General features: G+C 40.7%; 1 protein-coding gene across 3 annotated transcripts in view; it reads left to right on the forward strand.

Annotated features, from left to right (window-relative positions):
- Positions 1–12,689, forward strand: part of VWDE (von Willebrand factor D and EGF domains) — a 550,953-nt gene that overhangs the window by 443,720 nt on the left and 94,544 nt on the right. For all 3 annotated transcript variants that reach the window (XR_011303393.1, XM_069648623.1, XM_069648624.1), the window contains exon 18: positions 1,072–1,291. Coding sequence is in view for 2 of the 3 variants with exons in the window: in XM_069648623.1 (XP_069504724.1) it covers positions 1,072–1,291 (220 nt within the window). In the remaining variant the exon portion in view is untranslated. The remainder of the gene's footprint in view (positions 1–1,071; positions 1,292–12,689) is intronic.

Here is a 12,689-nt window from a genome sequence, read left to right on the forward strand (position 1 = left end):
GCAAAGGGACTTTAGAGCTAATAACGGTACTGCAATTTGCGGTACTGTTATTAGCGCCTTCCCCATTCCCATTGAGCCCTATGGGGGCTCAAATGGGAATGGGGAAGGGCCCTGGTGAATGGGGAATTACCGGTAATTGCTCCATTCACCAGGGCGGAGTCGGTAAGGTTTTAAAGGCAGCGATGGCGCTATTAGCGCCATGGTTACCTCCAACCTCGTAATAAGGCCCATTGACTTACAATTCTAATGAAGCCAAAACTAAATTACAGCTGACATTAACCTACTCCCAAAAAGCAATGTAGTGTATGTAATATACCAGTTGTAACTTCTGCTTCACCTCCCACCTAAACCTTTTTCAAACTAAGGAAACATTCAAACGAAATACAATAATTAATAATATGTATATAATCACATTAGGACCAAAATGTGGGTCTTTAAAGGTGCCGTTGTCCTATGAGCATTATGGGCTATCATAGGACCAAATACTAAAAATGAGTTGTAGCAGCAGTCCCTCTAGCCACAACTATAAGCCAGAGATCCTAAAAAACAAAGGGGGGGGGAAGGCAAAAATTGAGGGGTCCCTCCAAATGGGATAACCTAACCTTCTTAAATGGAATTCTTCCCAAACAACCCATATACCAGAGTTTCTTATAAAATCTAACCAGCAGGATGGATGCCCCATTCAAGGCCTTTGCAGATATCATGAGTTTCAAACCACACAGGAATGTTTGCTTCAATGGAAGACACTTCCTGTAAAAGAATGGAATGACTATGGGCACACAAATAGCCCACCAGTGTGCAAAGCCTTTTATTACACACCTTCATGAGGCTTCGAAAGCTAATGCAAATTACTGTCTCACTGTAAGTGTTTCTGTTACATCAACTAAAGTTATCAACATTAATATTTTGGGGGATTTCAACTGGACTAACTTGCCATCAAACATTTATTAGCACAAGCCCATTCCTCAAAATCTCTGATCCTTAATTTCTGACAACAATACCAGTGAAAATGATCAGTTTTTGAAAACTAAGCACAGAAATAAGTGTTTGTTGTTCTCTTGTCTCCTGCAGGTCAGTGTGAAAAGCTGCAATTGCATGAATGGTGCGTCTTGTGTAACAAATATTAACTTCCCTCCTGGGAGAGGAGAATACCTATGCTCATGTTTGGCGGGATTTGAGGGTGAAGATTGTCAAATAAACATTGATGACTGTACATCCAACCCATGTGGCCTAGGCACATGTTTCGATGAAATAACCAACTACAGATGTGAATGCACAGCTGGACTCACAGGTAAGTCAGCATTATCCTCAAAACCGTATGGAGTCCACTTTTAACATACCAATGTATGGTATTTTCGGCATGTTCATATTTTCAGCAATAAACAACAGCTGCCATACATGTTAATGTTGACTGTTTTTTTCCCCACAGAACTCATCTAGGCCTGCACCCTGCATGTCTGTAAATGGTTATGCTCAAACACACGTAGCCGATGAGTGCTAACGCAATGTGAACAGTACAGTGAATAAATCCACAAATGGTTTATGAATTGTTAGTATTTAACACACATGTTAATAGTATTTCATTTTTTTTAACCTCATTTGAACAACCTTTTACATTATGGGCATTCATCTGAGGCCTCATGAAAGACATGAATACTGATTCTACCTCTGAACGCTGACGTGAGGCACACTGTTTCCCTGTACATCTCTAATGAGATGGCTGGCTGTGAGATGAGTATGAGAGCATGAAGGGAGCTCTGATACGATTTGGAAAGGCTTCCACTCAGTATCTGAAGAGTTTTAGGAGGACTGTCAAGAAGTATGGTGTCCAATGGATATCTTGGGTGCATGAGTTCCAGAGAAATCCTACAGGTTGGGTGAATGGTTACAAGGTTTACTTCTTCCAAGGCACGGTCCTTCCGATCAGGCTGGAGCACATCATGAATGCTTGTTCTCCAAAAGTGATATTTGCCGGCTACCTGGCAGTTGCTGTGACTGTAGTGGGCCTGACATTGACAGAGGTAGTATTAAGTGTTGCACAATGGCATGCAGGCTTATGGCTTAACTCCATACCTTTGATTCTGAGGAGAATTGCTCAGAAGAAGACATTCTGAAGATTACTTCTGCCTCTTTTGTAGAAGGGGGAAATGTCTCAAAATGAAAGTAGAGCTTCCTCTTAATACCCAGCAGTATTTCCATCCCATTTCTATTGAATCTAAATCAACTACTGAGATAGGAGACACTGCTGCAACTATAGACTGTTGTAGACAGTAGTTTGTTTGAGCCAGAGCTTCAAGTAATAAGACAGCTGAAATCATATGCGTTATCTAGTGGTCTTCTTCAGACTTTTCCTGTAGTTGTTGTCTTCCCCTAGATAAATGACAAGAAGTTAGACTTTCCTTTTAGTGTCCAATAAAAAGTCCCTGGAAGAGTGCTACTGGGAAATAACATATAAGAGAGAAGTATATTTGAAGCAACACATTTCATTGCAGGAGCTGTGAGTTTAAATCCGCCCACCCGACTGTCAGTTGCTCACTTTGTCAAGGGGCATCCATTTTCATGAGAAGCTCCCCAGATCCAAGAGGAAGAATAGGGTTAATTCTAGTGTAAGTGACTTCAATGCAGCACTCCAACTAAGTCAATGCCTAGTCTGGGATGCCCAATGGAAGCCCTTATTTATATATTTTTATGTCAAAGTTCTTTAAATCTGGATGATGAACCCTTATAAAACTTTGAATCCCCCTGACCATACTGAGCCAAGAAGTAGGTTTGTTTTGCAAATTAAAATGTTTATTTGAAGAATTAAACAATATATATATCACACTTTTATGAACAAAATAATATCTGAATAGCACACTTATGAATATGGACGGTAATCAACAAGGGGTAATATTACAAAATCAACAACCTCTTTAATCACTTAGGCGTATGAATATGGAGGATACGGTAGCAGAGAATACTTTATGTGATTCCAGGAAATGCAATAATGGGAAAGAATGCAACACAGAAATAGACTCGATATGATTTCAAACAAAAGATAATATGGTCACTTTTTCCCCTGTGACTACTCACTCCCCCCCCAGACAATATGAAGAGATGGAAATGAGGGCACACAGGTTTCAGGGATACAATCAAGAAGGCAGTTCAATTCCAGTTCCCCAAGCAAGTTTAGAGAAACAGGTATGACTTTAAAACAGGCAAAAATACTTTTGAATGTGATTGCAGTGAAAGTGAAAATATGCTAAATTGATTTTAATTCACTAAAGGAGATTCAGCACTATTGAGAATTACTTTAGATTGGTTCAGGTCAACACTAGCAATGATTCATGAATGATTATCAAATTCAAAATGAAATGCAGCAGTTGCATGCAAGAAAAAGCTATTCTGACATGTGTTGAAATCGAGCTAAATTGCAGTTCGCTGCATTTTTTCCGTGTGCATGAAATGCGATTGCAGAAAAACTATAAGGAATTGGAATGTACTTTTGGGGTCGTTGGAAAGCTTAGGATCTTAGCTTTAAAATTTCGCTTCTAGGACGTGTGGTTCAAAAGTTACGGAGTTTTTTGTGATGGTAGATTTTTCAGAAATAGAATCAAGATTTCAGAAATGACAGATGCGCTTTACAGATTTGAAATCAACCGGATGGACACAAGATTCTATAATGCAGTTCTGAACAGGTTGAAATGGGTGGAAGAGGATTATTTTAACCTAAGAGCTTGGTTAAGGACAGTTCTAGAATAGATACTCACTCCCAGGCTTGAGAATTGAGTGGGCCTTGTCAAAGATCTGGTCAAGGGTTTGGACTTCACTCTCGCCACCGGACAGGTCTCAGGCACTCTGGGTTCTGCTCTCGGCACTGCACGGTGGTCTAGGTCTCTTGAACTGCATCTGATGGGTCTGGATACAGCACTGCTCTCTCTGGGTCTGGATCTGGGTTCTAGCACAGGGTTCTTAGATAGAAGCAAACAGCACAGCACAGCTGTTGAAGGTAAGAATCAGGTTGTTAGATTCTGCAGGCCGGCTGCAAAGAGTTCAGCTTTTGGTATTGGGCCTCTGATTCAGGGTTCTAGAGCTTGGTTCTAGAGTCTGGTCTCTGGATCTATCTGGATTCTGGAATCTTCCGGCAGGGTGCTGCCCCAAGAATAGTTGAGTAGTGGAAAAGAGTGTGTTTTTCATCTGTCCTAGCAGTCCTTATTTATGTGTTTCCAAAGTGGGTGGGTAGGCTGATTCTCTATGCCCAACCATCTAAGGATTTGATAGGTTAGAGGATTCCCTGTCCCCTGACTGGAGAAAGGATCAGCGTGTCAGAATGAGTCAGAGTGATGCTGTGTTTTTGGCTTAACTGAAATCCTTCCCCTTTGCTTTTACAGAGAAAATCCATTTTTCCCAAAAAACATATTTCCCAGATACACACGTTGTTCATAATACATATACACATCACAGATTAATTAAGGCATGTCTCTGTTCAAGTCCCATGTTCCTACGAGCTTGGGTTCAGAAATGACAACATGTCGAGCTTTTGGTGGGTTTCCCAATATTCATTCTTCTCCAAATTTGATACATGCATACATATCCTCTGTGAGCATATTACTGTAATTTCTTATGTTCATAGCAAAAACACTGCAGCTGCAATATTAATAATTCCGGGGTTTAGTCTCAGAACATCACACAGCGTCCAGCTTAGTCTTAAATTGTGAGTGAATTTTTCATTTTAACCGTCTCAACGTTTTACATTTTTGCCAGCTTGATACACTTTGTTATAAGCAATTTTATAAAAAATATATTTGCTTTCAATTCAATTCACTCAATGGTTTGTCTCCGCCCCCAGATCTGGCTTGACTCAAAGGTCACATGTACTGACTGTCTCTCCCAGAGCAGTTGTTGACCAGACACACCCAAATCAGCATATTCCTATTCATCCCAAAGCCCCCATTGTTTCTTCCTCCGGGCTGCAGAGAAAATCTCCTTGTCTCCTGATTTACATGTCAATGCGATATCCTCTCCTGTTGGTGGGAAGGCCCAAGGTGTGAAGGGTTTTCATGAAGAGAAGGCCTCTTGAAGTTTTTACTAAATGAGATTACCTTCTGGTCAATTGCAACATAGTTCCTTGTAAAAAAATATACATTTATAAACTTACAATAAGCAACATATCTTTAAATCAAGTCTTTTTTCAACAATGAAATCACTGTGTGGCACTTTATATGGCATGTTGATGGAATTCTCTTCTTTGGCATAGTTTGGGGTTCCATGTTCAACTTTACCCAAAATAGTTTTAAAACGCCGGCTTTCTGGTAGAGATGAGCAACGGTACTACACCCATTTTTGACAGCTGTCTTTCTTTCAGTATCCTTAAAAGGGATCTTGTTCTGAGAACATATTATTTTTTCTGACATTGTATTTGTGTGGATTCTTGCAGTAAATGATGTGGAACACCCAACAAAGAGGTTGGATCTTTTAGGGTGGTTTGTGAGCCATGATTTTAGCACTTTGACACCCAAGACAACTGATTTTTAAAACTAGCTCTGTTTCTTTTACAATCAGTATTGCTATTTCCAAGTGGTTTCAGGCTGCTTTGTGGGTAGCCCAATGGTGGTTTTAGGCAGTGATCTCCTGTGCTCACTAAGATAGGCAAAAGTGGGTGGCAGCCTATTTTTCAGGTTTTCACTGAACATTTTCTGGTGATTTCTGGCGAGCAGCATGCTTTCCAGTGGCCATTATGATGTTTCTGCTGCCAGCAATACACAGTGATGTTGCAGGGCTTGGATGAGTGGGTTGCTACATCCCACACTAGTGGTTCCCTTTCCCCTCCTGTCAAGAATCCTATGATTCAATCTGCTCCTACCAGAGGAGTGGATAGGATTCCTGAGGGGCCTAGTGTCCCCCTCACTGGAGACCACTCTGGATCATTATGACTCTCTTCTGATGGTCTTGATAACAAGAATAGTATACTCTCTGGTGGGTGGGAGAAGAAATCTTCCACCCACCAAAGAGTATTTTGGAACTGAAGGCGTCTCTTAGTAGGACAACAATTCCAAAAGGACGTCCTGCAGTCTACTATGTATTCTCAACGATAAGTTAGAAATCACTGCAAAAGTTACTTTGTTCTTTCAGTTTACCCACCTGGAACCACTTACCCCAAAAGGAATCAGATACCCTGAGTTCAACTCTGGGGCGTGTGTTAGGGCAGAATTCAATTTTGAGCAAGCCCAAATCATTTTGCATTTTCCCCTTTATTTTCTGGAGGCTTTTAATTTATTAAATCCCTTTGTCACGGGATCAATTTTCTCTCTTTCAGAGTGTATTATTCTGGCTTATCCCTAAAACTTCTAAGCTCACAAGTGCTTCTTTAATACCAAATTTGTGCCTTAGGTGATTATATTAGCCTAAATCGGATTTAGAGAGTAAGGTGGTGGCTGCAAATATTTAGATTTGGCTTCACTAGGGGTGTAAGCCGATTCACCGCTTTAGTAGTTCAATGTACCTATGTAGTAGGATTTGAGATACTAATTTATTTTAAGACCTACTGTCAGCCATTTTTTTAGGGACCTTCCCAGGGACTGCCTATGTTCAGGGAAACCATGTGATAGGCCTAAAATGACTGTTCTGTACATGTTGGCTCATCGTGAGACCAAAATAGCACCCTGAACAGTGGTTTAAACTGGGCTAAACTATTTATGTGATCTAGGCAGATCACCACACTTCCTTTGTTTGTGAGCCTCAGTGTTCGGTGGTTTTGGGGTCCAACCAAATTGTCTGACTGTGAAAATCTTTTTTTTTTTAAATCTGATAATGTGATTGCTGAGCTGGCTATGACCAGCCCTTATGAGTGAAGGTACATGTGGAGGAAACACTGTTCCTACACTCATTACTGCTGTATATTTGGATGGTAACCAGGTTGCCTTACCTACTGCATGATTTTGCCATCAAGAACTGTTGCAGATGATATTCAGGACAAATATGGCCATACTGGTGGGTCTGGTGTATTTGCTGCGGTTTAAATTTTCGTGGTGGTGATTGTCGTTGCTGGGTCATCCTCATCCTGCTGTTGGTCCTACTCATCTGCTTTGTCCAGGCCTTGCATTATGGGGCAATTTTCTGGGACAATTATAGTAGCAGTTTTAACATAGTTTACTGCCATTTACCGGAACCGTTTACCTCTTTGGAGATGGTAGTAGATGCTTTTTGGAAGGTTGTTAGAACACCAAAACCTGACAAGTACGGCTTCTCAGTGCTGTCCTTGGTTGCCAGAACAATTTTTCATCTGCAGGTGCCCTTTCTGCTGGTATGTCATCTATATCTTGATGCTGAGCCTCCTGAATATGTCTTGTGCAGGTTTCTCTATTCTCCAAAAATAATCTCTGTCACTGATTCCAATTAAGGATGGTGGTTCCCATTGCTGTAAAGGATAATTCTTCTTTGTGTGGGCTGCCGTGCTGTCGTTGGCTCAGGGTTCAAGTCCCTGGCTGTCCAGAAACTTAATTTCACACTATGAAAACAAGCTTTTTCTACTGGATTGTTCTTCCCCCCTGGGACTGAAGTCATGGAAGGAATTGAGTAAGTACTTACCTGTGGTCCTGTTTGGTGGTTAGTTTCTGATGTTCAAGCTCATGGTTCCCTGTTGCCTATGGTAGAAGGTCCCTGCAGGCAGACATCAACCCCATTTTTTCCTTTGACTTACATCTGGGACTGTGTCCTATTTGTCTGTATTGTGTACTGAGGCATCTTTGTCTTGAACTTGGCAATGCTCTACTCTTGGTGGTCTTCTCCGGTGTCCCCTGGGGTTTTTCCTTGTCATCTCTGCACTTGTGCAAGTAAAATGGGACTTACTAAGCATTTATCATCACCACCACAGGTCGGTATACATGTTTTTACAACACTAATTCCTACAAGTGACAATGTGAAGGACTTACCTGAATTGTGACATTTTTCTAGGGACCCTCTACAGTCCCTGGAATCTACATCAAGATCTGGGTTTTTAGTGGCTGGCCCTGATTTTCTAGGGATTTTGAAATGTAAGCTTTTAACATCCTGCTTCAGGATATTCACTGTTTCACTGGTTTTACTTTGTTTCCTCTTTGGAGGGGTAAGGTGACTTTTGGGCCCAGATAGTATAAACTTAAAAGCTATCCTGGTCTTTTGTAGTCCACCTGGCTTTGATGGATATTGCGTGCCCCAGTTTTACTACACCTGTGTTGTTTTCCCACTGTGGGGTGTGCATAGGTTTTATGCGTTATAGTTACCTAGAGTCTATTAGGAAACCTGTATTAACTTCGGTGTGGCATTATTGGATCCTGAATATGATGGCAATTCTTGTTTTTTTATTTTTCAGATGGTCTACTCTTAACTTACAGTTGGCAGTCTATATATATAGTGTCTACCATTAGGTATGGGGTTTGCTTTTTTGGGTCAAGAGTTACCTAGGCCTTACATAGTGATTTACTGTTTTTCTATCTACGCTATACTCTGCTGGGTGTTACGTTTCACCTGACTACTTATTTTTTCCTAACATAGACTTTATATGTGTAATCTTGTAATAAAAATGTGTATTTGTCAGTATACCAGTGTGTTGTATTATTGGGTGATAACTATTGGGAATAACCACCCTGCTATCCTTACTCTTTCCTGAAGTTAATCCTGACTCCTCTGCTATGGTTACAATTGGACAGTCTGGTCTTTCCTTTTAGGTGACACATCTACTATTAGGTTAGATGGTTACACAGCCCTCACAATAGAGTTGGGCAAGCATATATTTAACAGTTTCCCTCTTCCTGATCATAGCCACAATACAAATTTAAGGGTGTAATGGAAAGAGAACCATTGACACAGTAGAATAATACATTCACATAATCCTATCAGGATCCGAAATGCCACAAGAAAATAGTCACATGAATTCCTAAATCACTACCACATAATAGCATACATGTTACAAATGCACACTCAACATTAGTATTGTAAATAGAGGGAGAAAAGGGTTTTAAATAACTTTAACAGTCAAGCCCAGAGGGCCATCCAAAGTTAGAATAAATCACACGTATAGTACAATATGACTAAGGGTTTACTACACAAACATATACAATAAAATGAAGTCATATAAATCAGTAACAGGAGTGTAATATCTAGACATTAGATAAATTGAGAAAATCAGGAGCACATCTGAAAAGGACTGTTTTTGTGGGAAACCAGGGTGGAGGGGATGGGGGAGGGGGACGAAAAATAAAACAGTATTCAGTTAAGTAGTTTGTAAAGCCACCTATGTAGAGTTTTCCAAGGCAGGAAAGGTTTTCATATTATATAATGGGACAAAGTCTGTTGCCACTGACACAATTATGAGTAGCATTCAGGTGAGGCTGAGTTCTTCCCCATAGCTGAAGAGAAGACAGCAACCTAACTCAGTGGACATCTTCTTGAAGACCTACAGTACCAGGTCTGAGACCTAATAGCCACCGGGAAAAGAGAAGTGCAGCCGGATTCAGGTCAATGTAAATCCAAGGCAAAATGCAGTTGAAGGGGGGGCCTGCAGAAACCATGACCTCAGACCATTGCGACCTCTCATGTTGACTTTCTTGATTAATTTACAAACCGAGGGCCCAGGGATAAGCACTCATGTTGGCAGTTCCTGAAAACACGGATCAGGAAATGCCAAATAACCCAATGAGTGAAAGTGTTAATTTGCAATTCAAATTGTAGGAATCAGTCAACAAGGGGCCTGAACCCCCGATCAAAGAGGAACAGGCAACCCAAAAGTAGAGCAATCCCCTTCATAGATGTGGGAGCCAGGAGAGAAACAAATTGCAAAGATGGATCCAGGAAGATAGGGGTGCCTGACCAAACAGACTCCAATGGCTCAACGAGCAAAGCAGGGCAAACAGAACAAGAAAGTCCCACGAGGAAACAATGGTGCAGGCCACAAAGTACAACCTATATGAACAATAAAAAAGGGTAGTAGTGTCCCTTCTACCCTTCTGAATGACAAAATCTTCCTACCACAAGGTGCATGACCCAGGCAGTGATTCAGAAAGACTGCAGTAAAACGACATAGAAATTGTTCCGGCATGGAGATACCAGCACAGCCAGTGGGGAGAATCAGGGGGAGGATGGGAAAACTCCCGGAAGGAAGACCAGTAAGCAATAACTAAACCCAAACCACAGGGACAGAACACAGAATGGCCGATGTTATCCTAAAATGCAACATCAGCTGCTTTGCTTCAAAATGCTCCAGCATGTAAGAACACTTTCAGAATTCTAGGAAATATACAACAGAACTGTGGCAAGGTTATTGTCTCCCTTCGAAGTACCCAAACACACATTGTTTGGATAAGCTAGCACCCCAATCACACAGAGAGACACTCACACAATGGTTTTGGTGCCCAGCCAATCTGGCGGGCCGTAAACCCCATCAAATGCTCAGGACCACTCACACAGTATTTTGATTGCCCTGTCAAGGGCTATGGGCATTCTAAGACAGCCCAAACAATGACTGAGGGTGCATGGTTGGGATCAAAGTGAGCCTGTGTTCGCACCATCATCCTTTTTGGCCTGCCTTGTAGATTTCCCCCCAAAAATAATGGCCTAAAAACAAAATGAAAGAGACCATGAGGGCCTCATTACACGGAAGGCGGTAAGGGTTAACGGTCACCGGTAAGGGTAATGGTGACCGTTAACCCTTACCGCCTTACTACGAGGTCCCTTTGCGGGACCCAACATTAACGGCTGGTGTAGACCAGTCGTTAAAGTTGGGACCCACAAAGGGACCTTGGTGCTAATTACGGTACCGCAATTTGCTAGGATTCACATGCTAGCATAGTCTGCCATCTAGTGGTTGCCTCAGAGTATTACATAAGTTTTTCAAATTTAAAAATGTGGGGCGTCAACAGGGGTGTTCCTGTCACACTATGCCTATCTTACTTGTACAGATTACCTCATGCGCAGACATCATCAGATTATTTTTTATCAACAATCAGTGGGCAGCAATGTTTGCTTATGAATACCCACCATGATAAGAGATAGTTCATAAGCAAATATTTGATACAGTAATATTACCAACCCTTCACATATACTGAAAGTACTCAGAGAGTAGTCTCTGGAAGTCATTAATTACTGCCCTCTCTTTGCTTTAGGGCTTCTTCCCTTTCATGTTTTAATTAAATGAATGAACAATTGACTAATACAGGACATTCTCAATCAATCACTGAATGGTGAACAAAATCATTTTTATTCCTGGGCAATCTGGACTATGGGTAATTAGAAATGTATGGCTATATTGAGCTAGATCCTGTGATGTAATTCAACAGGGTTTCATTCTAAGTAATGTTTTGGGTCCTGATGTAGTTGAATGAATGATATTGAGGTGAACCATATATTTGGAATAGATACTTAGACCTTATCCCTTGAATATAGGCTCAAATAAGTCTAGATCTTCCTTTTGGAATAAGAACTTCGATTGAACCCCTTTCAATGAGGAATCTTTTCCTCCCTTGAGACTTAAACATAGTAAAAACTATCACAATGGATGGTTCTTTTTTGAAAATATGTATTAATTAATTCTGTAAATGTTTCAAAAGCTCGAATTGCTTTATGTGTTTGTTTTAATACATGTTCAAGTGTATGTATTTATAGGGATCTATATGATATTAAAGCAAACGATAACACCGAAAAACATTGAACACAATTAAATGTTTGTTTTAAAGACACTAAACACCCTCTCCAACATATTTTAGCACTGGTGCAATTATATAATCAAACTCCAGTCTCAGACTATTTGGGGAAAATTTGGAATAGTGCCTTTAAAAATAATATCAAATCACTTTCGATGTGATTCGCTGTTATCATTTTCGTTAATATCACTGGATTGCATTTATTGTGATCGAATATTTATAGTCAACTGGATTGCCTGTGCAAAACAAATGTGCACATTAAAAGGTTTTGGATAAAAATTGTTGATACTTTATTTGAAATATAATTTTTGTATGGAAGGGAGGTCTTTTGGTGTTAATTTAGTATCTGCAATTCCTGCTAGAGGGGACGTTATTAGATTCATGGCGGAATCAGAAGTGGTCTCAAGCTGAGGGTTTTAATCACAGGGGTCGTATCCAACTCTAAGGAAGCGCCGACTGGCAAAGACTCAGTCGATCCCCAGCTCTGATGGTACAACGACAGCGCGAGACAGGAAAAAGTCCTCTAGGAATCATGATGCAGCAAAGTCTCACAAACATAAACAAAAACATCAAAACAATTAAAGTCATAAGAAAAAATATTGAAGGGTCAAGCTCAAACCACTCACGAAAGGACACAACATCACTGGCATCGAGAGTAGCAACCACTGACAAAGATACAGACAAACAGGGGATTCAGGCTTCACAGAAACAAAAACAGACAGAAAAATGTACATCAAAACATTTTACTACACATTCGACATCCATCCCGTTGACATGGATCACATCCAGACACTCACATTCACAAAGTATCTCCACACTCACAGCAGCACTCAAGAAGAATACACTGGTAGACTTTACAGACTCCAGAGAGGAGTAGGAAGAAGCGTGTGAAACATGTGTTGAACAATATGTTGAGACTGAAATGCAGGAAACTACCTTCTTGCATAGTTCTACCACATCATCTCAGCTCGGTGCCAAAGATGTTTCTGAGATGCTTGAAAGAGCTAAACAGGCCTAAGACACCCTTAACATTCT

Source organism: Ambystoma mexicanum, chromosome 2q (genome assembly GCF_040938575.1).
Source record: "Ambystoma mexicanum isolate Mex_15411 chromosome 2q, UKY_AmexF1_1, whole genome shotgun sequence".
Classification (NCBI taxonomy): domain Eukaryota; kingdom Metazoa; phylum Chordata; class Amphibia; order Caudata; family Ambystomatidae; genus Ambystoma; species Ambystoma mexicanum.